The sequence below is a fragment of the Triplophysa dalaica genome, chromosome 2 (assembly GCF_015846415.1).
Source record: "Triplophysa dalaica isolate WHDGS20190420 chromosome 2, ASM1584641v1, whole genome shotgun sequence".
Lineage (NCBI taxonomy): Eukaryota > Metazoa > Chordata > Actinopteri > Cypriniformes > Nemacheilidae > Triplophysa > Triplophysa dalaica.
Window position 1 is genome coordinate 18,596,084 of NC_079543.1, and position 25,624 is coordinate 18,621,707.

Consider the following 25,624-nt stretch of genomic DNA (forward strand, 5'->3'; position numbering starts at 1 on the left):
TGAGCCAGTGTATATAGGGTATAGGAAGGACATTTAATGGGTTGTTGGACTATTTTAAATACCTAGAAACGTTCAGCCCAGCTGCATAAATTGTTTCAGTACAGACATCATGACCTATATGTACATACAATGCCATTTACAATTCATAACCTTTTATGGCACATAATTATTTATAATACGTAATGTCTATCTCTGAGTTTTACTTCTGGCTCTGTATAAAGGCTCAGACTGTGTGAAGTTACATCTTCCTTAAGTTGAATGAGAAACAAAGCAATCGATTGATATTTCTTCAGTTTACAGCAACATTAATGTGTTTGCTGTATCTTAACATGTTTAGACACAATGTTTACAGTGTTTACAAAGAAGTTAACTCGCTCTTACTTCTTTATATACAAAGTTTGTTTTTGACATGCTGGTTCGAACAGGATTGTTTTCAATTAGTCATAGTCTGTCTTTCATCAATATTTAACTTTTTAAATATTTATATTAAATAAGCTAACAATATATGAATATAAAGACCATTAAAGTTGATTTATTGAAGATAGTTAAATATAATTTTCTTTGTCATTATTTCATATGAAGTTAAAAGAGGCCTCAAATCAATAAGAGCTCAGCGAGTGGTAAAATTTTCATGTTGATTCTCGCACTCAAGTGCCAAAATATGTTCTTGAACCTAATGGTGCACTTAGCAGAACTCGATAAAACCTCTTAAATAAGCTCTATCACAAGAAGATCTTTTGGGATCTTTTCTCATTCTTTATCTTTTTAAACATTCCGTATTATCTGGAGACCAAAAGAGCTTTCTTCTTACTGAGCAGAGAAGATGAGAAGGCACGGTAGTTAGGAGCCACTTTGATCTGATGACTCCACTCTGATCCTCTCTACAACACTGGACAGTGTCTGATAAGACTCCCTCTCTCTCTCTCTCTCTCTCTCTCTCTCTCTCTCCCTCTCTTTCACTTCCTCTCTCTTTCACCCTCTCTCTCTCTCTTCTTGAAGAGTCTTACATGATTTCCAGGTCATCTGACCTACTTAAAGAAGAGACAGATATGTGTTGGCTGATCAAAGAAAAAGGCAAAAAAGTGATCCTGGTAACTTTAGGGGGACCTCGAAAACTCAGACAAGCTCTTATGGGTTTCGCACATGGCACATATGTGTAGGGCAAACTGTTTGTGGGGAAAAATGTTAAGGTGGCAGAGACTGACTGCATCTACAATAGCAAAAAGTGAGAGGGAAAAAAGTGCCTTGTCAATTTCTCTTTTTGCGTTCTGCTCAAGATGGGGGTTCTTTGTGAAAGATGAAAGCCGATTTTAATTTTGTATGTAAAGTAAATGCACGATAAATGAATCTAAAGGTACATAGTATAATCGCCAGCGTTAAAAAATGTCAAAATAACATTCACAGTGTATATATAATGCACGCACTTAAAGTGTGGATTATATAAACACTGTTAGAGTTAATTTGACCCTTTTTAACACTGCCAATTTTTCTGTGTTATTTATACGTTATTGACTGCATGTAAATATTATAAATTGCTGATTATGTAAGTTAAGAAATTAGCATGTGTTCTGATTTTCATTTCGATATTTTAAATGATCTGCTGTCTAAGGCTCATTTGGAAGGAGAGAACATTTTTAATAATTTTTTCCCATCTCATCTGAAGTTAGTTGCTTTTTCATGTCTGTGATAAGAAGGTGAGGACGTCAATTACAGATGTTTTTAGCCCGTAGTCTTTTTCTGCCCCACAATGAAAACGTGAGCAAAAGCAGGCAAAAAAAGGCACACCTTCTTACCCGCTTTTCGCACACACATCAGGCCCCAGCTGCATTTGGCCCTTGGAGACGGCCCCAAATAAGTCAACCAGTGGTACTAATTGCTTGGCAGGCCTTTCCGCATCTGCCAGGGAGATCTGGTGAGGTCATGGAGCAGATGGGTGTATCTCTGTGTCCCTCACGCTCACGGCCTGCGTTAGGGTTCTCCTTAGACACTTTCCTTTTTTTCCTTCTGTTATAGTATTCTAACATTATATACTGCAATTGGGAAAATTAAGAAATCATTTTAAGATTAAATTCAGTTTTTGAAATTTACTGTGGGTTAAAATGTTTTTTTTTTTTCGTTTCATTTTGTGTTCAATTGCAAAAAATATTTCTCCCGAATTCCAAATAAAAATATACTTTCTACTTTCTACTGCATTTATTTGCAGAAAATGAAACTGGAAAAACAGGTCAAATAACAGAAAAGATGCCCTGTAGTTTTAGAACTCAAATACTGCAAAATATTTGTACTCGTATTTGTAAAAATTCAAAATATATGTGTGATAACCTCGATTTTTATCACAGTTTTAATGTGTCTTGTCATTCTTTCAGTCTTTCACATTGCTGTTGGATGACTTTATGTCACTACTTAGGTTTGATTTAGTTGAAATTCAAGAAACATTGAACTAGAATGGCCACAATACATCTAGAAATAAAGAATAAATACAAATTTGAAATGTTCTCTTAATTTTTTTATTTATTATATATATTCTGTTTATATATATATTAACTGTATAGCAAACAATAATAATATCTGTAATATAAAATATTATAAACAATTATAATTATATACTTTTTAATTATTAAATATGTTTATATTTTTATTAAATGTAATAATTAACCTAATTCTGAGGCTTAATTATGAAATGTGTCATTATTAAACCATTCTGTTTCATTCATCACACTGGAAATAGAAGGTGAACTTGAATTCACCTCAAGTTCCTAATGCTAATCCTATTGTGGCTATACCGTTGCCTCAAAAAGTAGTAACTGTGTTTATTCTGCCTTTACACTTTGTTTACTTTTTTACATCAGCTGAAATTCATCATGAAAGCAGATGTTTAGAACATTTCACAAATCTAGCTCTGAAAAGTAAAGTTTTACGCATATTTTTTATAAAATGAAAATATTGTTATGCTTCTGTATATTCAGTTTTAAACACTCCCACTATAATGTAGTCCTTTAGCATTACAGTTTGCCTTTTTACAATGTTGTGAGGTTATGTTCCATCATTTTAGCTCAAATAAAACTTCCTCTCACCTCAGACTAGTGTGATCCAAAGGACAAGCTCTGTTCACACGTAATTGGGTAGGAGGAGAGGAGGGAACGTGGGAGGGATGTATTTCTCAGGGAAAGTATTGTTACGCCTGTCCTGCAAACAACTTGGAGTGGCTCATCGCTCCCGCTCACACCCTCCTCATTCGGGTTGCCACGGACGACCTTCGACTGCTGCTGATCAGTGTCAGTTTGTCTGAAGATGTTATTGATTTTTCAGTTAGGCATAAATAGTTTGTGCAGAGGCTAACAGCCAAGCATAGCAGCTCTGTCATTATCAACGAGCTGGAGGTGAGCAGCCGTGACTGTTGCTCAAATCATTCAGCTTTCACACACTGTGTCCTGGATGAGTCGATAAATTCATAACTCGTACAGTGATTTGCCTTAATGATGGGGAGGGAACAGACATTATCTTGATTCTACATTAAAACTATGTTAAGACTATACATTGAATAAATATTGTCATTTTAGAAACAATGGAAAATGACACTTCACATATGATTTAAATTCTTTAGAGAGACGAGTCAGATAACACTTCAGATATACTTTATTTGACCAAAGGCCAAGATCAGCAAAGCTAAGCAAACTCTGTCCTACTGTCCCATTCTGAGCACGTCACTGGCACTCTTGCCTCTCGGCCTCACTGAGGTTTCTCCTGCAATGAAGTCATCCGGTATGAAGCAGGTCACTGATCCTGTCTGCTGATACAGCGATTACAATTGCAGCATGAATGAAACAGATTTGTGACAGAACCAAGTCAAAGTCAAGGAAAGCTGCCCTCACGCTTCCAACTTGTATTCTCCACTGAATTTATTGTCTGTTTCAATTGTTGCCTGCTTTTCCTGATGGCACTTTTATGATCTGGGATGGACATCACTCTAAAGAGATGTTTCACAGAGATGTATTGTGCTACCACAGAGCTGCTGGTCAAGGTCAGGATCAGCGGTTTCCCTCTCTCAGTGACCCTGCAGAAGATACTGTACCTTGGTCTGGGGAAGACATTTTAGTCTTATTTAAAGCAGTATTTTAAGTGAAGGAATAGTGTAATGTTTACTTTTTTTAGTAATGCTATAGTACCTATATTCTTTAGAATCGAAATGTATTTACATTTTACGCATACATATTTATCAGGAATGTTTCAGTCCTCTGTTTTGTAATGGACGTAGATGTAGAATGGGTTTTGCGAACTTGAACTGTGAAACATAGTTAGTTGATAAATCTGACATTGCTTTTTTCTGAATAACCTTCTTTATGGCTATTCTACACACAAAGCAATTGTATAACTTTAGAAGACAAAAAGATATAACTCACAAATTCAACTGACCAATTGTGTTTTGTAATTATGCCACAACTGAACAGTCCTCGTTCACTTTCATTATATAAACAAATGTCACCAGCACGGGTTTGCTTTATTGTAAGCTACATTCTATTATAATATCTAGATCTAGCCAAAAGAAAATTTGTTTGCAGATTTAAAGAATGTTCTGATTAAAGCAACACTTTCAAAGATGAGGTCACCATATACACTTTTGTCTAATTAGCTAAATAATATAATTGGTAAAAAGTAGACTTGGTCAAGTATACTATATTATAATGTGTTGCTGTAGCTCGCTGTGGCTCACTTGGCCGTGGATTCGATCCCAGGGAACACACGGTATACGCTAAATGGACTATAAGTAGCTTTGGATAAAAGTGCTTGCCAAATGCATAAATGTAAATGTACTTGAGGTTGACAAAGACATGCCCAAATTTGTGTGCCCAGCCAAAAACATATATTCACCAATAGGACGGGTTCATATCATGTAATAGAACCCTATTATCAGTGGCCGTTCTTCCCCAGACAGAAGGTGGGTTTCCTGCACCTGAGTCTAGCTGCTCCATCTTCTTCTGCAGACAGGGTGAAGGTTTGGGGCCTCCCAGTCTGCTGATTGATCTGCTCTCCATCTTTTACTCAGCAGAGCGCTCACTGACACACGTCATCGCATATGCTGCTAGCCAGATGGATGAGACTCTTTATGGATGCTAGGGTGAACGTGTTTGTCTGAGATTAGACTCGCACCTCTGTCCTCTCCTGCCGCTTAAGTTTTTCATTATTATGATTTGATTTTTCCATTTTTTTGGTTTGCTTATATGTAATACTTTCTAATTATCGGATATCTTAAACTAATGATATATGTTTACAATAAATCACTGTTTATATATTTGTTTTCTCTTATTGATATTTTTTTAAAGAACCAGAACACTTGGAGGTTTGTTAATTGCATCCAGTCTGGTTAAAAACACTGTCTCCGTGGCGATCCAGTGTGGCCAGTCATCTGTGACAGATTCTTTAAGGTCACAGTTAGATCAAGCATCATCTTATCTTGTCCTAAAACAAAAACATGGCACTTTGTTGTTAAAGACGAAGTGTAAAATGGAATGACTCAGGGAATAGAATCTAGAGAGGCTACGTACATACTGATGTACATACTAAGGTTGTCACAATATCAGATTTTCACTACAAGGTTATGATGGACAGAAGGATTTACAATAATGCCACTATTGCGGTAACTATTGAAACCTTTGATTAAAATCAATAAATAATGCGATCAATCAATTGTATCAATAAGTCCTCCTTAATTTAGTTTATTGATAGTTTATCAAAGAATCATACTCAAAATAATTATAATAATAATTTATAATGTATCATATAAATATACAGATAATATTATTTGTAGTATTAAAGGTGTAGATAACCCAAAAATGAAAGTACTGTCATCATTTACTAACCCTCTTTGACTTGCAGAACACAAAAGAAGAGATTTTAAAGAATGTTGGTAAACAAAACCGTTGGTCCCCATTGTCTTGCATTGGTTTTGTGTTCCCACAATAGAAGTAAATGGGGACCTACAGTTACCTTCTTGTGTTTTGCAATAGAAAGAAAGTCATACAGGTTCAAAATGTCAAGAGTGTGAGTAAATGATGGCAGAATGCTACTTTAACACAATATTGATAATCATGTTAATGTCAATACATGTACATTGTGACTCAAAGTACATATAGCATTCATTTTAACTTGTGCGCTTATGCACGAGAAAGTACAGCAATTTTCATTCTCCTACAAGTTCACACGGACACTGTCAATGTGTTGCTTCCATTTTTACGTTTATTAAGTTCAAAAGTTTCTCCAGAAGCATCCAGAAGAGTCTTTCCTGAAGTGGTCTCACAGCAACAAGTCACACCCACACAAATGAGCAATTTATTCACAGATAATTAGGAATCACCTACGCTAGCATTAACCCCTGCCTACGCTTTCCCCCGTGATGGCCGCCCCTGTTTACCTGCTTAAATACACAGTTATAAAAAACATTATCCAGCTTCTGTCACCTTTCAATCCCTTAAATCCCTGGAGGCCTCCTCCTTTTCAGGCCATGAAATAACTAAAGTCCCCCTTTAGGCGGCCTAAAAGGGGGTTCACATTTTTTACCCTCTACCCCACCTTCCTCCTCCAAATCCAATTAGACCAAGAACAATAGCAGGATTAGGGGGACTTCACTTCTATGCCTTAGGAACACAGTGTCAGTGGACTGGAGTTGTAGGCAGCAAGACAAGATCTAAACCTGGCCCGGCTGCTTCTCCTCTCTATGAATGCTTTGGGGTCCGTGAAAGGGCTGAAGCTCAGGAAAAGCTGTCTACATGATTTTCTTCATGCTCCTCAGAGGTGTTTGGGATGGAGGGAGTCCTAGAGTATCAGTATTAGCATATACTCAGTATTTGAAATAGCCCTGCATTCATTCTCGCAGATTTACCAATTGCTAGCGTGGAAATGTTTTATGAATGTGACTAATTGGTCTGTGTTAATGGCGTCCCGTTATGAAGAGCTCTTCAGCAGAACCGTTCCGTCTCACTAGTCGCTCTGGTCTTCAGCGCCATGTCTGCGCTTGGAGCAAAACAGCCGATTTGTGAATGTCTGCCGAATTTCACGCTTCTCTTCTTCTCACTTATGTCACCTTTATCCTGTCTTTCTTCCGTCCTGCTCCTCAGTGAGGCGAACTGCCCTCCGTTGCCCTGGGGTTAAAGCTCTTTAAATCGCTGAGGATGGAGAAAGTCTTTGAATGGATGTCAGTCAGATTGAGTCCCGCTTTGCTTGATGCTTGATCATCCATCTCAGTTTTCTCCCCAACTTTGTTCATACTCCACTACTTTTATGACAAAAATGTCATTGAAAAAAAATTCTCTAGTTATTACAGTATTACTGCCAGCAGTTTGCAAATAACGTACTGTATATGTTTACATTTATGTCATTTACTGCCAACAGTTTTTTCAAAGATAAATTAACTTTAAACATTAACAAGTTTTTATCTTTACAGAAAAAATTTGAAAATAGAATAGAATAGCATTCTGGGAGCACAAATTAGAAAGAAAAGGGTTGATGAGGATTTCTGGTTCCCACAATGCTTTGCATGAGGCTGTTATTTTATTTTATTTTTCTGTAAAGATAAAGACTTGTTAATGTTTAATATTCATTTATCTTTTAACAAACTGTTGCCAATAAATGAGATAGACATGAATCTACAGTAAGTTACTGGAAAATAGCTGCACAACTACAGCACCATTTTTTTACAGCATCTACAGTAAAATGAATGATATTAGAAAACCAACTTTTTATATTTTCTAACAGTTATTTACTTAATTTACCCCAATGGACCCTTGCTATCACTTGAATTGACATGTTTGTTGCGATTTAGCATTCAGGGCGGCTCCACTGTATATTTCTGAGCACAAAACACCCCCTTTGGTCATTTAAACCATTAGTGTTAACTCTTACCTTACTGCACCCCCACAAGCCTTTACACAAAGACCAAATGTTTAATGAGTAAGTCCACTAAAGGCTTCACTTCTTCTCCAATTAACCCCATAGCTCTTGACATTTTCCTAAATCCTCACAAGATTTCCTCTCTCGCTCCGTAAATTAAAAGGCAAACCTGTTGGCAAACAGATTGGTGAGGAACAAAGGAAGCCCTAATCCTCACTGGACCACATTCAGACTGAACACTTAGAGATTGGGACTCTTTGGCTATCACACATATGTCTGTTTTTGGTAAATGCTCTCCTTTCCTCTCATTCTTTAGCGCTTGACTTTGTTTTTTCTCTCTTGAGCTGATTAAATGTTTTTTCATAGGGTGGGCCGTTTTAATCAGCTATTGGTGTCTTAACTTTTATAGATTGTGAATTTATGTGGAAGAGAGTAACAACATTTTTTTATCGACCGGATTGAATTAAATTCTCAATTATTCAATGTCATACACTTATTTACAATGTTTAAATATTAGTATAAACTGCTGATCAGCCAGAAAGCTTGTGAGCAGAATAAGCTTTTGTTTGGCTGATTATTTTTTATGCTAGTAATGTTTTTGACTTTGTCTTATACTTTTAGAGATTATGTGCTTGTACAGTCCCATGATCCTCAGCTCTCACCATAGCAGCACATTCTTGTACTCTCTAATCGTGTGGCGCTAACCTTCATATGCCCTCTTTCCTTTAAACTGGATTCAAATAGACTTTTCCAGTCCTTTTCCGAGTGTCTGAATGGAGTCAAGTTTATGTCATGTTAACTGTATATATCTATTGTTTGTTTGTTTTTTTGGAATCTGTTTTTGATCAGACTGAGCAAATCCAGTCTAATTGGCTCCCAAGTAGAGGAAACTGCTGGGCTAGCTGTCACACTTCCTACCTCAGTGAATAGTTTTCAGGGTAGTCTTGTTTTGGGCGCCAGTTTTTGTTGTAAAGTATACATGTACAGTTTTTAATCACACATTGCTCTTTTGTGACAACAGGTCCAAAACCTGTTGTTTTTACAAAACATGAAAACATATAAAAAGTGATGAAACGCAAAACTTTCCAAACATTCGTATTGTTTTTTTAGGGCTGTCAAAAGATTACTTGCGATTAATCGCATCTAGAATTTAAAATTGTGTTTACAAAATATATGTCTGTGTACTTTGCATATTTATTTTGTATATATATAAAAACGACACATTCATGCATATATTTCAAAAATATAAAAATTAAACGCTTTTCTATAATTTGAATTATTTCATGGCAAAAAATTCACAGATCACAGAGATATTATGTAAACAAACTGTCCTTCTGGATGTGATTATTTGACATCCTTAGTTTTTTGTTTATTAGAAAATTGTATTGCTGTTATAAAACACTGGTTTTATTGTGTTCTGCTGCTTACCAACAACTAGCAAAAAGTTTACTGTTGTTAACGTTTCATCTTTTTTTAGAATTTGCAGATGTTTAACACAAATAACACAATACAAATAAAAATGCATTTGTATAGGATTTTGACTTAAAACTAGTCCAAGACGCCTTACAAAATCTTTGATGAATCCTTTATGATTTGGAACCATAGACTGTTATATATGGCCGTACTGTCCGTGACGTCACCCGTAGGTTTGTGAAGAGTAAAAATGAAGCCTAAAGCAGGCGGAGGCGCTCGTCGCCATCTTGGCATCGCGTGTCATTCCTGGAACGAAAATTTGCAAAAAGACGAGACGTGGTTAGAGCTGAAGCGCCTGGTTTGCTGAAACCACTTGTCACTTTAGTGGCCGCCACTTAATTTGCAGAATGATAAGGCTTAATATAAGTTAAACCGGTGGGTTATAAAAAAATCAACCCTACTTACAGTTGTCATGAAGGGTAAAATTAGATATCTACACCAAAATATTTTTTGTACAAGATTGTAAACGTGTTTTTTCTGCTGTAAAGTTGCCCATTTTAACATGGACTTCAATGAGATTCTGCTCTATTTTGGAGCCAGCCTCAATTCGATATATTGCAATTAAAGTCACTTCCGTGTTGGCTTCACAAGAGAGACCAGAAGGTTTCCCCTTGTTTGGAACCAACAAGCCCCAACCCCTTTCATAAGTGAAAAACTCATTTACTGGCTAAAAGTGACATGTGGCATGTGGGTGCATGTGTGTGGGGAGAGTGTTAAAAAAAACGTAATAGTGTGTTTTCTATACATTACCTCATTTACATATTCATTCAAAGGAAAACAATCTAACAATATTTTCCTATATAATGTATAGGTACAATTAGGAATTCTCAATATGGAAGAAAATGCGATGTACGATAACTTGATATGCAATATGTCTGTAAAATCAATTGAAAAAAATCTCAAAACTGAAAAATATGCCACTTACATACATGCTTCACATACTTTCTGACTATTTCACACATCAGGCAGTCACTCTGTTGTGTGTGTTAAAGGAATAGTTCATCTTCAAAATGAAAATTCTGTCATCATGTACTCACCCTGTTTTCATTTTAAACCAGCATGATTTTTTCTTCTTCTGCGAAACATGTTGAACATTTTCAAAATATCTTCTTTTGTGTTTTGCAGAAGGAAAAGTCATACAGGTTTGAAATGACGAGGGTTTGTAAATAATGACAGAATTTTCATTTTTACCTTAACTATTCCTTTAACTTGAAACTTTAATTAAACACAACTTTGGGGATTTTTAACATTTAGATATTGCAAAACATTGATAAATGCATATTACGATATTTCGAACATTCCAATATATTGTGCAGGACTTTATTAGAAGATCACTAATACTTCACCAAAAACTAAAATTGCTTTTAACTCACAAATGACTTGACAGTGCTAATATATGTTGTCATTTCAAACACCTCCGATCTTCTCATGTTTGAAATAGTTAGATTGTTACTACATTTGATAGCAGCGGTGGAGTCATGCGCAAATTTCGTATAAGAAAGCAAAATGCATTTTTATATATTCTTCAACTTCAGCTCTAGAATGTCCTTTATAGCTGATGTCCTAACTCTTGTATATTTCTTGTATATAATCACTTTTATACTGACAAAACACACCCCCATCACACAAACACTGTTTCTCCCGCTGTGTGTTGGCGTGTTATTTACATGACCAGATGCGTTTGAAACAGCAGTCCCTCTCCAATATCTCCTCCCTTTTATCCCCATGAATTCTATCAAGTTTTCCAATATTGCGTCTGTGCGCGCATGGCTCCGGATGTTGATCTTGATGGATCACCCACTTCCTCCTCCTCATTAATTTCATCACCTTATCGGCCAGGCCACTTCATTTGACCAAAAGGTAATAATGAATGTCCCATCCGCAATCTTTAACACACTCAGCCAGGCGGAAACACTTAATAACAGCATACAAATTGAACTTCAATCACCTCATTTTGCTCCGCAGATGCATAGGCACATTAAACACCCAGCTTTTCAAGTCAAGTGTTCTCTCTCTCTCTCTCTCTCACTCTCACTCTCACTCTCACACACTCACACACACACACCATGTTGTTTCATGCCATTGGTTATATTGGTTATAATGCTCGTTTATTACACGTTTTATAAGTGAAGAATGACGGTGATTCTGTCAGTGGCAGGAGAGTCTTTTCCTCTTCCTGGACACTAGAGCTCTTATCACCCCTCAAACACAAGTGTACGCTTTCCCCAACAGAGACTGCTATTCACAGACTCATTTATCTTTCTGAGAGAGCGCTGGATAGTTCACTCGCTTTCTGTCTCGCACTTGCTATCTCTCGCCTTTTTCTCTCCCTCTGATCCCCCCTCCTCCTTTTTTGGTGTTGGGCGGGGGGTATTTTCAATTAGATTTCATTCAATTCTGTCAGAGACGGAGCACATGCTCCAGAGCAGCAGTCCCTGGTGTGTGTGTCGCTTGGAGGGTGTCGTTTGTGCGGGCAGGGTCCTTTGGCAGAGGACAGAATGTGTTGCGAGTGCGTGTGAGAGATGTGTCTCTCTTCATCTCAGACTCGTTTCAGCGGCTGACAGAGACAAATGACAGCACTCAGAAATGACTCGCTGCCTCGCGCTCCTAACAGGTTGAGCGGTTTGAAATGACACTACTGTGCCTACACGTTCGCGTTGCGGCTTCAACCTTTTGTTGTCAGTTTGCCGCACGGGCGCCATGGCCTTGAAATTAAACTTCTCGGTTTTTGGCGTTATCGGAAGAATTATATTCAGCGAAAGAATGGTACGATGACTCTTGGACGGACGCTGTGATTGTATCTGCTAAACGTTCCTCAAAAGGCAGATTTCTTCTTTTCATCATTTGGTTTTAACAGAGGGGAATATTGTATAACTTATTTTTTCTTTATTCTTATTTTTTCTTTATTCATAAATTTCCTTAAAGGGATAGTAATAGTTCATCCTAAAATGAAAATTCTGTCATCATTTACTCAGATTGTTCCAAACCTGTATACATTTCTTTGTTCTGCTGAATGCAAAGGAAGATATTTGGAAGAATGTAATTAACCAAATAGATCTCATCCCCCATTTACTACCATAGTAGGGAAAATAAATACTATGGTAGTCAATGGTGGCTGAGATCTGAACTATCCCTTTGATTAATCCCATTTTATGTCATCACTAAGCAAATAGTTTCAAATTAAACTAGCCCGCTAAGCTTTTTAAATGCTTGTCTTTGCAAGATTTGGTGCCATGATACTACTGTATTGTGTTTCCGATGGTTGCCTGGGCATTGCCATCTGGTTGCTATGGTGCTTGGAGTATTTTGCTTTGTAAATCTTTTGTATCTGGCTTTCTGGGTGATAAATAAGCCATCGCTGGTTGGTTTATAGATAGTTTCAAAGCAACAACATAAACAAAACGTTACTGCGCATGCGCTCTTTTGTGGCCCAAACATAACTTCCGGTACACATTCGCAAAGAATGGAGATTGTTTTTGAAAACAAGCATGAAAACTGTTCAGAGTCCGAATGCTCTTTATTCACCGAGTGTACACACACACACAAGGAATTTATTTTGGGTTCCACTAGCTAGCTTGTACAGCAAGTTATATGCATATTACACACACACAACATTAGTCATATTTTTCAACCGCATGTCAAGCCAGGGTACTGTATCATCTGAGGGTTAGAATAGACTGGAGCAAGATAAAGTGGAAACTATTGAAGGAGTTCTGCTATATATGTGAAATAAACCGCAGGTTAAAGGTCATATTTTTAGACAGCAAGATTTGATGGAATAATATTAAAGTTCAGCTCCAGACACTCCTTTCAGACAGCTGTCAAACTGAGGGATTGATCGATGAAATACATTGCTCTGCAGTGTCGTATTGTACAGTTTGATTTGCTTGTTTCGTGCTGCTCGCTAAGCCAGAAGATGATTAATTAATAAAAGTAATGATAAATTTAATTCTTGATTGTTTTCTTTCCTTGTCCTGATTCACAACATTTTGCTTATAATAATAATTGTTAATTTTTGCTGTTTATGATGTTGAAGCAATTGTGATATTGAAGCAAGCTGTAGCTTTAAAGGTCCAGTGTATGATATTTAGCGGCATCTAGCAGTGAGGTTGTGAATGGGTGATTTGCACAAGATGCCACCGGTAAGCTTTTGCGACGCAAGAGTCCACAGACTAATTCCGGTTGTATAACACTATCGAGTTGTTTTGGCTTAACGAAGTGCTCAGCGATTTAAAGACAGTCTGTCATATCGCTTTTATATTCATTTCTTATTTTTTAGCTTAAAACTCCCATATTTGCCAGCCAAAAATCTGTGGGAGGCACAGACAAAGATGTAGTCACGTTTACACTTCTTTGCCCGAAGGAGATTACCGATTATCTGTATTGGCCGATAAATTGCCATTTTTTCTGTTATCGTATCAGCGGATAATAAAATTTACGCCGATATATTATAGCTGATAAATCATAAATTATTTCCTCTGGTTTAAAATTTCTTCAGCTCCATGCTGCTCATGGTTAAAATCCAGTACAGTACTGTCAGGTACAGTATGTAGATACAGTATTTATGAATGTGTACACTATAGGAAGAAAAGCATATTATTTGAATCAGACTGCTGTCTGAATGCTTTCTGTCTTGAGAACTGTTAGACATTTTTCTGGGTTGCTCTGTAAGAACATCTATAATTTGTTTATTAAATAAAAAATATACCAGAAAAGTTTGAAGGTTAATGAATAGTATACTGTAAAGTAGGCTTGGTACATCATTTTCAGGGGAAAAAAGAGAACCTTAAAAAGCAGTTGTACAGTTTTAATTGCCTTTTGTTTCAGTCCTATGGAATATTTAGATATTGTAGATCGGCCAATATATCGGTTATCGGCTTCCAATGTTCAAGAAATATCGGTTTACGGTATTGACCAAAATTTACATATCGTTGCATCCCTATATATTACATTGCATTTTGTCATATATTGTCATAAGGATCTTCCAAAAAAATACACATTGGACCTTTAAATTTAGCAAAAAATATTGGGATTTTTTAAAATTCTATCTTTATTTTATTTTTATTATTTTTTAATCTTATTTCAAAGCAGTGTCTAGAGCCATATGTCATCACAGACTTAGGAATGGGCTCTTTTACAGTAAGCAACCACATAGCAACACCATCCATAACATCCTAGCACATTATTGAAAAGTTTTAAACAGGCAAGCATTTTCTTAACAAAAATAAAAATTCTTGTTTTCTCTTGTTAGTGAAGCTTAGGATGAAAACCCATATTAAAATAACGCACTAGCCTAACAAAATGCATTTCAATGGAATAGTTTTTTGTATGTTAAATAGCACATAATGATCTAATAGTGAAGTCTTTCTTATATTGTCATCTGTTATGAGTGGTGTGTGTGTGTGTGTGTGTGTGTGTGTGTGAAGGTGTGTGTGTGTGTGGGTGGAGGAGTCTCACTGCATTAACACTGCTTACATGGGGTTAATTTCATTACCGTTCAATGGCAGCTGCTTGTAATAGCCAATGCAAACAGACAGATCCTTCAGATAAAGTTCCTTGACTCCACAAGGACGAGAGCACTTCGTAAATACGCCCCCATCCGTGATCGCTCGGATACGATAAACTCCTCCGCGTACCTCGGTTAGGTAGTGCGACATATATCGCATTAATGCTGCTGTTTCCATACCAACAGTCTGACAGAAGGGAGATGAGGAAGATGAATAGTAGAGTGGGCCATCTCGCATGCCTCTTGTCAGGGAGTTTACGGTGGCGAACGGCAGACTTACCGGGGCGGTGGAACGACCCTAATCCACATTTAATTGAACTCTGGAGACTTTGATGTGAGTCTGCCGAGCAGACAGGAGCATTGACATCACTTTCACAACACAGCACAGCTGCTGCAGTCTCTATCTCTTCCTCGGTCAGGTTCTCTTTGTTTCTGTCGCGAGTCTAATGAGCTGGTTCAGCGTAAGCCTTAATACCAGAAGACCCCAATGTCTGATTAACTCCGATGCTTATCCACCTTCATCAGAGCCTGCTCAGATCAGGTGTGGCGGTCTCTTGCCTCCTGTCCTGACAAGCTCTCAGTAATGAAGCTAAATTAGAGACAAGAGCATATGGAGGGAGAGCAGGAAAGATAAGTGGAGGCTAAAGACAACGTTAGAATGTTTGGCACAGCTGAGCATCTGTGAACGTCAAATGATGCTGCTTCTTTCCAGACCTTGTTGTATGGAGCTGGGTAATTCCATCTAAATGTCAACCGATAGGTGAAAAATTCTACCTAACTCAATATTTGGTGGTTTTAGATACCTATGGGAAGTCTAAACATTTTTAAAACATAGTTTCTAGTATCCGGGTAAGTGTCGCATGCATGACGGTCCATATTTATGTTCTATAAGGAGCCATCCCATCTCCATTTGTTGGATATTTTTGCTCCTGGTTTTTACTTTTTAATTCATAGAAATCCTACAATGAATGTGGTCTCAAAAACGTGTGTTTTGGTCACATCGATAACTCGTAAGTTTTTCCCTCCATTAAAAGTAGAAAACTTGCGCACATACTGATATTTTTCTAATGTCTGGACTCTATCATCAGAGATTTAGTTAAATCTAAATGGATGGTTCAATACACTGGTAATAAATACATTCTCTGAGAATTAATCTTTCAAGTTTTTACTGAAAATGTCATATCCATTACGCAGAATTTCCCCGCTGTAAAAAAACCCTGGATACATTTCTTTGTTCTGTTCAACACAGAGGAAGATATTTGGAAGAATGTCACTAGCCATACAGATCTCACCCCCGATTTACTGCCATAGTAGTAAAATAAATAAATGGTTCACATTGTGTTTTGATGTCTATTTGTCCTCTCTCATTTGAGTAATGATTGTCTCGATTTCAGTTTAGCTTAATCTCAAATGCATCATGCGGTACAACCACGTCTCACTTGTACCAAGCTGTAGGACAAATGCTGATAGATTTGCAGTTCTCTCGCTACTGATCACCTTTTAGTGAACTGTGGCCCTTCTGCACCTTCTTCAATGTTTGTGTGAATGGGGCTCATTTTAGCTCTAAAAGAATCACTTTTTCATGAGTGCCGATCAATAATACACATTAATCCTGCTCTGTGACCGTGAGCATCTATGGGTGATAAATGAACTAAAGCCTCCCTTTACCCCGCTGTTCTTTCATGTACTTTCACTCAGATTCCCTTTATTTGAGCGTTTCTCTGCGCGCAGTAACGTTTGTGTGTTTTCTTACAGATCCTGGCCTACACAGAGGGTCTGCATGGAAAATGGCTGTTCACCGAGCTCAGAGCGGTTTTCTCACGCCGGTATCTGCTGCAGAACACAGCGCTGGAGATCTTCATGGCCAACAGAAGTAAGAACTAAACAAGCAGATTTGTTTAGTGATTGCACGTTGTTGAACCTTTTTGCCCACGAAGCGACTTGGATGCTCTTACTATAATAATTTAGTCGTTCTCCATCTCTCGGAATAGCTGCACAAAACAAAAAAAATATAGCAAAAATATTATGTTCAGATACTTTCCTAGTATGTTTATTTCTTATAGGTATAGTTCACCAAAAAAAGCTAATTCTTTCATCATTTACTCTCCCTCATATCATTTTGAATCTTTGTATGACTTTCTTTCTTATGCAGCACACAAAAGAAGATATTTTAAAGTAGGTTATCTAACAAAGTTGGTAGCCATTCTCTTCTATTGTACAGACACAAAGTCAATGGGTACCACTGTTGTTTGGTTACCAACATTTCCTAAAACATCTTACATTTTGTGTTAATACAGATTTAAATGACAAGAGTGTGAGTAAATGATGACAGAGTTTTCATTTTTGGGTGAACTATCACTTTAATGTGAGGTGTTGCCACATAGAAAATGTATGCATTCAAAATTCTTGACATACTTGAATTCTCCACTCAGAGTTGTTGAAGAACTCATTAAAGTTGTGAAATACAAAGGTTTTCTTTAGTTTAAAGTTTGCATGTTTGATTTGAATTGCTCAAGTCACTTCCATGAATGGAAACCGGTTTGATTTAAACCATATAGGCCTGTTATGATTATTCTAGTACCAAATAAAGCTTTGGTTCATTTGGCCCACAGCTCTGTTATATTCTCGCCAAAGCCATTTTTACTTGCATTTGGCACTTGCTGAGTGTTAATTTTAGATCAAATACATACATACATTGACTAAAATAAGTTCATGTTCTCTTTTCCATGCAGCGGCAGTCATGTTCAACTTCCCAGACGCAACCATTGTAAAGAAGGTGGTGCACTGTCTCCCCAGAGTTGGAGTTGGCACCAATTTCGGCCTTCCCCCAACCAGGTTGGTATCTCCTCCAGTTTTTATTCGAGAGTTACATAAATGCTTGATATGTAGTTTAAACTCAATGCTAACAAAGTCAGAGTCAAATATGCCAAACATTACATTCCCTAAATAAAACAGTCTTGGATTTTGGCAGACGCTTTTTCCAAAGCGACTTACATTGCATTATCCTATACATTTATATATAGGTATGTGCAATCCCCTGGGATCGAACCCACCACCTTGTGTTGTTAACGCAATGCTCTTACCATTGAGCTACAGGAAAGACTAGTGCATGATTGAAATAAACTGCTTCATTTCATTTCGGCTGTTGCCTATGTTTATCGTTTTATAAAGGTGCCATTCATTCACTGGGTTGATTTTCAGGGATGTTCCAGCAGTCTATGCGCATGCATGGCAATAAGATCCATTCGTTTAAAAGTTCCTAAATTAAAATAACATTCGCTTAAGATTCATTTCATCATCTTATCTTATCATTATTTACAGCTGTGCAGATTAATGTATTATTGCAATTCCGATACAATATTCCTGTAAATGCATAGTTCAAACTGTCTCTTTGGCAACAGGTCATTTTTATTTGGAACATACAAAAATAAACAGATGAGCCCAGAATATGAACAGTTTTTAGTGAATTTGGTCTTCTAATATCACTGTCTTTTTGCCACTTTTCACATTTTAGAACGTCTCCTTTCCTCGCAATGTACTTTATGTTTATTCTTATTTTCACTCTTTAGCTAAATAAACTTTGCTTTCACTTTTGCAAAGTTGATAGAAGTGTCGTGTATGTTCACCATTTGAAAACATATGTTGGTATTTTTTACATTTTACATTTACATTTTAGGCATTTGGCAGATGCTTTTATCCAATGCGACTTACATTGCATTTATCCTATACATTTATACGTAGGTATTTGCAATCCCCTGGGATCGAACCCACACCTTGCGTTGTTAACGCAATGCTCTTACCACAGAGCTACAGGAAAGCTTTTTTGCAATAGATTTTTTGCCCTATTTTTATACAGTATGTGTTTGTAGAGAGGTTCAATAAAAGGAAGGAAGGAGACGGGAACCGGCAAACATTTTAACATTTAATCAAACATAATCAAAAGTAAAAAGACAGCCGGCCGCCCCTCACGGTCGACGGCCGGCGAATACAACATAAATACAAACATAAACACGTTCAGGCCCGGTCCTCTCTCTTCGACGGTCCGGTCGCTCGTTCTCTTATATGCTCCCGATCTCCTACGTGATTCGAGACCGGTCCGCGCACAGCTGACGCTCATTCACAATTACTCACCGGTCTCGAACCACGGTCTCGCCCCGCCTACTACACTACATACCCCCATCACCCCCGAGACTGTGCATGCTCCCTCCCCCTCCCTCCGGGGGTGGGGGTGGGTTGGTATGCAGCGCCGAGACGAGACAACGGAGACGGGAGCAATCGGAGCGACAGGAAAGAGAGAGGGAAAAAAATTTTTGTCCGGTTCCTCTATAGGAATTATAGGCCACATTGCTCATTGCCCTTTCCTCAACCAGCCGGGGTACTCTCCTTCGCGGTGCCTTGCATTGGCCTTGGGCCTTCGGTGGACGGCTCGACCGTCCGCCCCCTGGCAGCCGGCAGTGGCTCTTCCTTAAGCGGAGAGTCGGGGCGTGTTCCCCGTCCCCTGCTCCTCCCCCTTGGGCGGACGGTCGCAGGCTGCTGCCTCTGGCAGGCGGTGGCCGCACTCGGCACTCCCGCCCCCTGCTCCTTCCCCTGGGGGACGGACACAGGCTCCGGCCTCTGGTGGACAGCGGCAACTCCCCCGGTCCCGCTTGGACGATAGCCACCCCACCTCGACCCAGGGGCGCGGCAGCACAGGTCGCTGTTCCACCAAGGCTTTGACGGTGGCAGCACTGTGCACTTCCGTTTCCCCCGAGCCACCGCTTCGGGAAGCCACTGGCGGACGCCCTTCGTCCCAGCTGCCCGAACTCTCCTGAACCGCGAGGCCACTCAGCGGGGAGGACTCTCCGACAGCATGTCTCTCCTTCCTCCCGGGTTTTGGCACCAATGTCTTCCGGTTTCCGACTCCTTCCTTCCTTTTTTTTAACCTCTCTACAGTGTTATTATAATATAAATAAAAATTTGATTTTTATATTGATGTCATATAACGATATTATTCAACATAAGAGACTGACTTTAAAAATCCTATTTTAAAATGATAGAAGGGAAGAAACCTCGGTTGGCAGTTTGTAAGGGATGCTAAGGATCGTGACCTTGAGCATCTTTTAGACCCATATATTTATTTTAGCAAACATTAAGTTATTACAGTTTAATATCACGGTTATTTGACGATGCCGGTATTGTGGCACCCCTAATCTCTATCTGAAATTTGTGTCTCATATTCTGTATATTGTACGAGTACCCAAAATGTGCATAATATGCACAGTATGTATATTGGATAACACATTTCTCCTTTGGAAATTAAGGAAGGCTGTATAATAGCATGCCAACACAAATCCACACACAATTTGCACAAGGCTTTACCTGTTCAATTAGAACACTTTCAGGGTTTTGTGTATGTGTGTGTGCATGTGTTCAGTGTTGTGTTGGGTGTGAGGGCCTGTAACACAGCCTAATTACCTTCACACAAACACGATTCACATCATTTATTTATTCCACCGACTGAGAAATAAATACAGGGGTGACTGTCGAGCCTTCAGGGCTGAGTGAAAGCACAGGAAACACACACACCAAATGCGGGTCTGTTGCATTCTAGCCAACGATTTAGACATTCCACCACAAACCCCCTTTGCATAAGTGCTTTTATTAAATTATTAAGTTAAAGTTAAATGTTCACATGTAACAAATATAATAGAGTATAATAATGTTGTGGATTGGGCTATGGGTGCCTTTGTGTGTCCCTATGAAACAACGTTTGATGTAATTACTGCAGTACCAACCATTAGAGACAAAACTTTGCCTCTGTGACATCAATAATGGCCTTCTACAACATTGCTGTGGCATTTCCCCAGCGTTGCTTCTGTGTTAGGAGGGGCAAAGGGCATTTTCAACTTCAGAGAGCCCTAATGACTGTAATCACGCAGGTTGACAATGATGAATTCTCTAATTTCGCTTTGTTTTAATTGGATGGAGGGTCATTTGTTTTAGTGTCCGCGTATTTGCTTGCGCTGCGAGTGTTCATTTTACTGGTTCCCACATTACCCATGAGGCTATTCTGTTTCTGCGTTTCACATAGATTTTCATGAAGGTATAATTCAGAATTATACAACTGTTAGTTTTGTTCCGTTAATCGGATTGGACAGGCTGTTTTAAAAGAGCGTGTTTAACGGAACGTTACACTGTTATCGTTTCTGCTTGTCTGTGTTTCCTATATTTGAATTCAAATTTTTTGTAAAAAATAACAAGATTGAAAGAAGTGGTAAACTTTACTTCGTCTCAAATGTCACAAAATGATCAATATAAAATGTATATTTAGAGATATACCCCACTCATGTTGCTATCTTATTATGTAACTTAAGTATTTATGTGCATAAAGTAGTGATTTCTAATTCGTGCAAAAATATGCACACTTTGTCACTTCATGGGATTTTCTAAACAGTGTTTGTTTTCCTCGGCAGACGGATTTCTCTGGCCAGCCCTAAACAACTGTACAAGGCATCTAGCATGACCCAGCGTTGGCAGAGACGAGAGATCTCCAACTTTGAATACCTCATGTTCCTCAACACCATCTCTGGTAAAGACCATTGACACTTGAACGCTAGCCTTCATCAAGCATTCTCCAAACACCAGCTTTACCGATACAGTCAACTGTAGAGAGAAAATTGACATAATACTACTTTCCCAGACATAAATGCATGTTGAGCAACATGACATGTTGTTGTGAAATCTCATTGGTCTATTGTCATTCTTTGCAGCTGTAGATGAAACATCACATACTTGCTTTGATTAATGTCAGACACGCTTTTCTGTTGCTGTGATCATAAGAGCGATTACAAGGAAGACGAAACAATTATGGTTAGGATCATGGAAATAAGCTGATCATTTTTCTCTTTGCTTCAGGTCGTACGTTTAATGATCTGAACCAGTATCCTGTTTTCCCTTGGGTAATAACCAACTACGAAAGCGAAGATCTGGACCTCACCCTGCCCAGCAACTACAGAGACCTGTCCAAGGTAAACACACAAACCATTAAACATACACACAGACAGTCAACTGCTCAAACCTCAAGAGGACTCTTTTGGATTGAAACTCCTCCACATTAAACCAGATAAATTTGAAAAAAAATACAACCCTAGATTTCATGGTGTGTTGTGGACTGGGCAAACATCAACACATTTTAGTTCTTGAACAGAGTGTGACGATCAATTCAACCTAAAATAATCAAAGTGCATAGACATGTTGTTCTGCCATTGTTGTTCCTGCTGTTCACTTTGATAGTGTTGTTAAAGGGGCTGTTCACACAAAAAAAATTTCGTTCTAAACCTGTATGTGACTTTTCCTTTAGTAGACCACAAAAGAAGATATGATGAGAAATGCCTTTGTGTCCATAAATGGAAGTTAATGGGGCCAGTGTTGTTTGGTTACCAACTTTTTGCAGTGTTTGGTTCCAAAATAATTTTAAAAACGTGTTTTTTTTTTATTCCAATTAATATCCATCAATCTGCAGTTGGTTTGTCTTGATTTTAAGACATAATAACTAAAAAAATAGAGTTAACTTACACAATAAAACATTTATGCATTTGGCAGACGCTTTTTTTATCCAAAAAGTGACTTGCATTGCATTGTAATACACTTTATTTGTTTCTGACTATGTTCAATCCCCTAGGCTCGAACCCATGACCTTGACATTGCTAGTGCAGTGCTCTAACCACTAGGGATGGGAATTGATAAGAATTTAACGATTCCGATTCCATTATCGATATTGCTTATCGATCCGATTCCTTATCGATTCTCTTATCGATTCTCATTGGGTGAGGGAATAAGTACAAATTTGTTTTTTTATTAACTCGAATTAATATCTGATAAGAACACAGCACACACTCAGAGTAGACAAATTATGTGTAGCAACCAAAACCTAAAAGTAGGCTACAAAGTAAAGACCAGGGACCTATAGAATTTTTCACATTCATCATTATGATATTCGTTTATCCTCGCCTCTGTAAACGGAGTAGCTAGAGGTGCACGACGAGAGATACTTGCTGCAGCCTCTGAGCCAGCCAGACTCTGATGGCCGTCATCATCATCATCTAAATTTGATTGACATTGACAATGGAGATTATTATTCATATAGTAAAAGTTTACACAATGAAATGGCGCTCACATGAACTAAATAGAGAAGTTATCTTCGGCATTAATAGCAGATGACGTCTCGTTAGCTCCGCTCCTGCTTGACTCACTTGTTGTTGCTGTGTCGCTAAGTAGTAGTGTATCAAACACGCGACAGTCCTTCAAACGAATTGCGTGCTGTGTGGCCAAATGTTTCTGCAAATTGGAGGTGGTTCCTCCCTTTGCCGAAATTAAACTTTTACAGTTTTTGCAAATGACCGCATTGGCGTCTTTTCTAGTGAAATATAACCACGCTTTAGATCGCTTCTGCCTCGATGACATGTTTGCTGCGTAACCAAAACAACGCAGCGTGTGTGTGACGTCATGATGATGACACATTTGCAACGAGCGGAACCGATAAGCGGAATCGTCAAGCAGGTACGCTAACGGTTCCAAGGAATCGATTCACTGGGCACCGGTTCTAAAGAAGAACCGGTTCTCCGTTCCCATCCCTACTTACCACTGAGCCACAGGGGTAAAAACATAATAAGATAATAGATAACATGAAATTACATTTTTTAGTTATCTCATTTTGGAAACTCTTCAGTGGCTTTTGTATTTTGCAGAGGAACAAAAATCATACAAGTTTGGAATGACTTGAGGATGAGTAAATGATGACAACATTATAACTTTTAAGTGAACTGTCTCTTTAAATCCACAAAGTATTAAGTCAAAATAAAATTCATTTAAAATAGATAGTTGTATCATGATTGTAACAGGATTTAAGTGTTTTAAGTGTTCAGTAACGTTTGTAACGTCACTGTTTGCAAGAGCTATCAAACGCAATGGGATGTTTCTTTTTAGCACTTCTCAATTGAACACTCCTTTCTTTTAAGAACAGAAATTAAATACAAATGCATCATTTATATGAGTGCACACATGATAGTCTTTGTCTGAAAACACACTCCAGGAGATCTAACAATGAGACGTAGCCGTCTAGTAAAGGATAGAATCAATTCTGCTGTAAAATCATCGGCTTGAGTGTAAAACAGCGCTCGCTGCCGTGTGTACGTCACCTCATGGCAGGCACCCTCAACCGCAGACAAGTCAGATAATGGGCCCATGTCTCTCTTCTTACTCTCTCCCCCTCAATCAAGCCACTCTCCCCAATTCGACTCTCACCTCCCCCCTGTTCCTGTTAGCCAGCCAGTCTCCCTAAGGAGCTAATTAATGGGTGTAGTAGTGCTTGAGCTAACCACACAGACAGACTGACACAACTCACTGCTGGGAACACCAGACCTCCTTTTGTCTCTCTCACACTCCATACATAGGTACATTAAATAGTATCACACGTTTGGAAGGGAACTCAGCAGGTATTTTATCTTCCGTCTCGGTCATGTCAGCACATTTGCAGTCTGTTCATACAGTATACATAACATTTACTAATTTGGCATTCAAGTCGCTTTTTTGTCCAATGCCCTTTTTGTTATATACTGGAAATCACCATTGGCATGCTCAATGCAAAAGCTGTCAGTTTAGAGGCAGGTTCACCTGATTTAAACAGATTTTAACAGTAGAATGTTTGGTTCCTACACTGGACCAAGGAGTTCCTTTTTTGAATATTTAAAAATTGAAATTGAATTGATACTGAAGGATCTTTTCTGAAAGAGATTTGATGTGCGATAACTTCTTAAATTTTAAATCCAATACTGTATATGATATGCGGTACGATTATGCTGTGTAAATGTAAAATGAGTTTAAACTTCATTAAATGTTTTTATAAACAGATTTTGTATGTAATAGCATATATTTTATTATATAACCAACATCCGCATGCACTGACAGCACACAAGACCCTAACATTCGCACGTCTCTCTGCTATCTGATTCAACATAAGAGCTGCAGTGAGAAAAACTTGATAAATACGGAAATCAATAAGTATAAAAAATTTAACCGCAACGTTTGCAAAACACTTCATAACAGAAACAGAAATATTCAGTAGATTTTTTTTAAATCTGGGGACCCCTTAACCTTCTGGAGACCACCTGGTCTCTCCACTACACAATATATACTGTAGATTTTAATGACAAATGCAAAAAAAACGATTTTACATTCTATGGGCTACTCAAAATGTCATCATAGAGATGTTGAATAAACAATTAATTTTTTCTGACACACTACATTATTTGCTATTCTGTTGTATCCAATTATATAAATCTCTCTCTCTTCCGCACGGATCTTACTTTAGACTTTCTGACGGATCTGAAGTTTATTTTTGCTGAGTTCTTCCCTATAGTTCACATTAAAGCAATGCACACAAGGCCCCCTGAATCTTTACTTTGTCTCAAACTTAAACACTTCAGGCCACGGTTGAGTTTGTTCTAGATGTGATCAGTCCTGATAAGTGAGTCTTTAATTGCCATCGATTGTTGTGTAGCGTTGAGTTTAGCCCTGAACTACTAATTGCCGCTTTGCTAAAGTGACAGTGATGAAGCATGACTAGTGAGAACAAAGAACTCTTTAGTTCAGATCTTTACTTGGATCTTTCCTACAGAGAGACTCGAGGAGGATGATGGTTATTACTTTATTTCATTCACCTGACTTATATTTACATTACATACAGTCAGATTCTCAGAACCGGTTCTTTCCTCACTCCTCAGA

The 25,624-nt window shown here is 38.1% G+C and overlaps 1 protein-coding gene across 3 annotated transcripts in view; it reads left to right on the top strand.

Moving 5' to 3' along the window:
* Positions 1-25,624, top strand: part of lrba (LPS responsive beige-like anchor protein) — a 212,073-nt gene that overhangs the window by 135,848 nt on the left and 50,601 nt on the right. For all 3 annotated transcript variants that reach the window (XM_056738897.1, XM_056738916.1, XM_056738906.1), the window contains exons 40-43: positions 16,619-16,736; positions 17,596-17,698; positions 21,316-21,431; positions 21,758-21,870. In XM_056738897.1, coding sequence (XP_056594875.1) covers positions 16,619-16,736; positions 17,596-17,698; positions 21,316-21,431; positions 21,758-21,870 — 450 coding nt within the window. The remainder of the gene's footprint in view (positions 1-16,618; positions 16,737-17,595; positions 17,699-21,315; positions 21,432-21,757; positions 21,871-25,624) is intronic.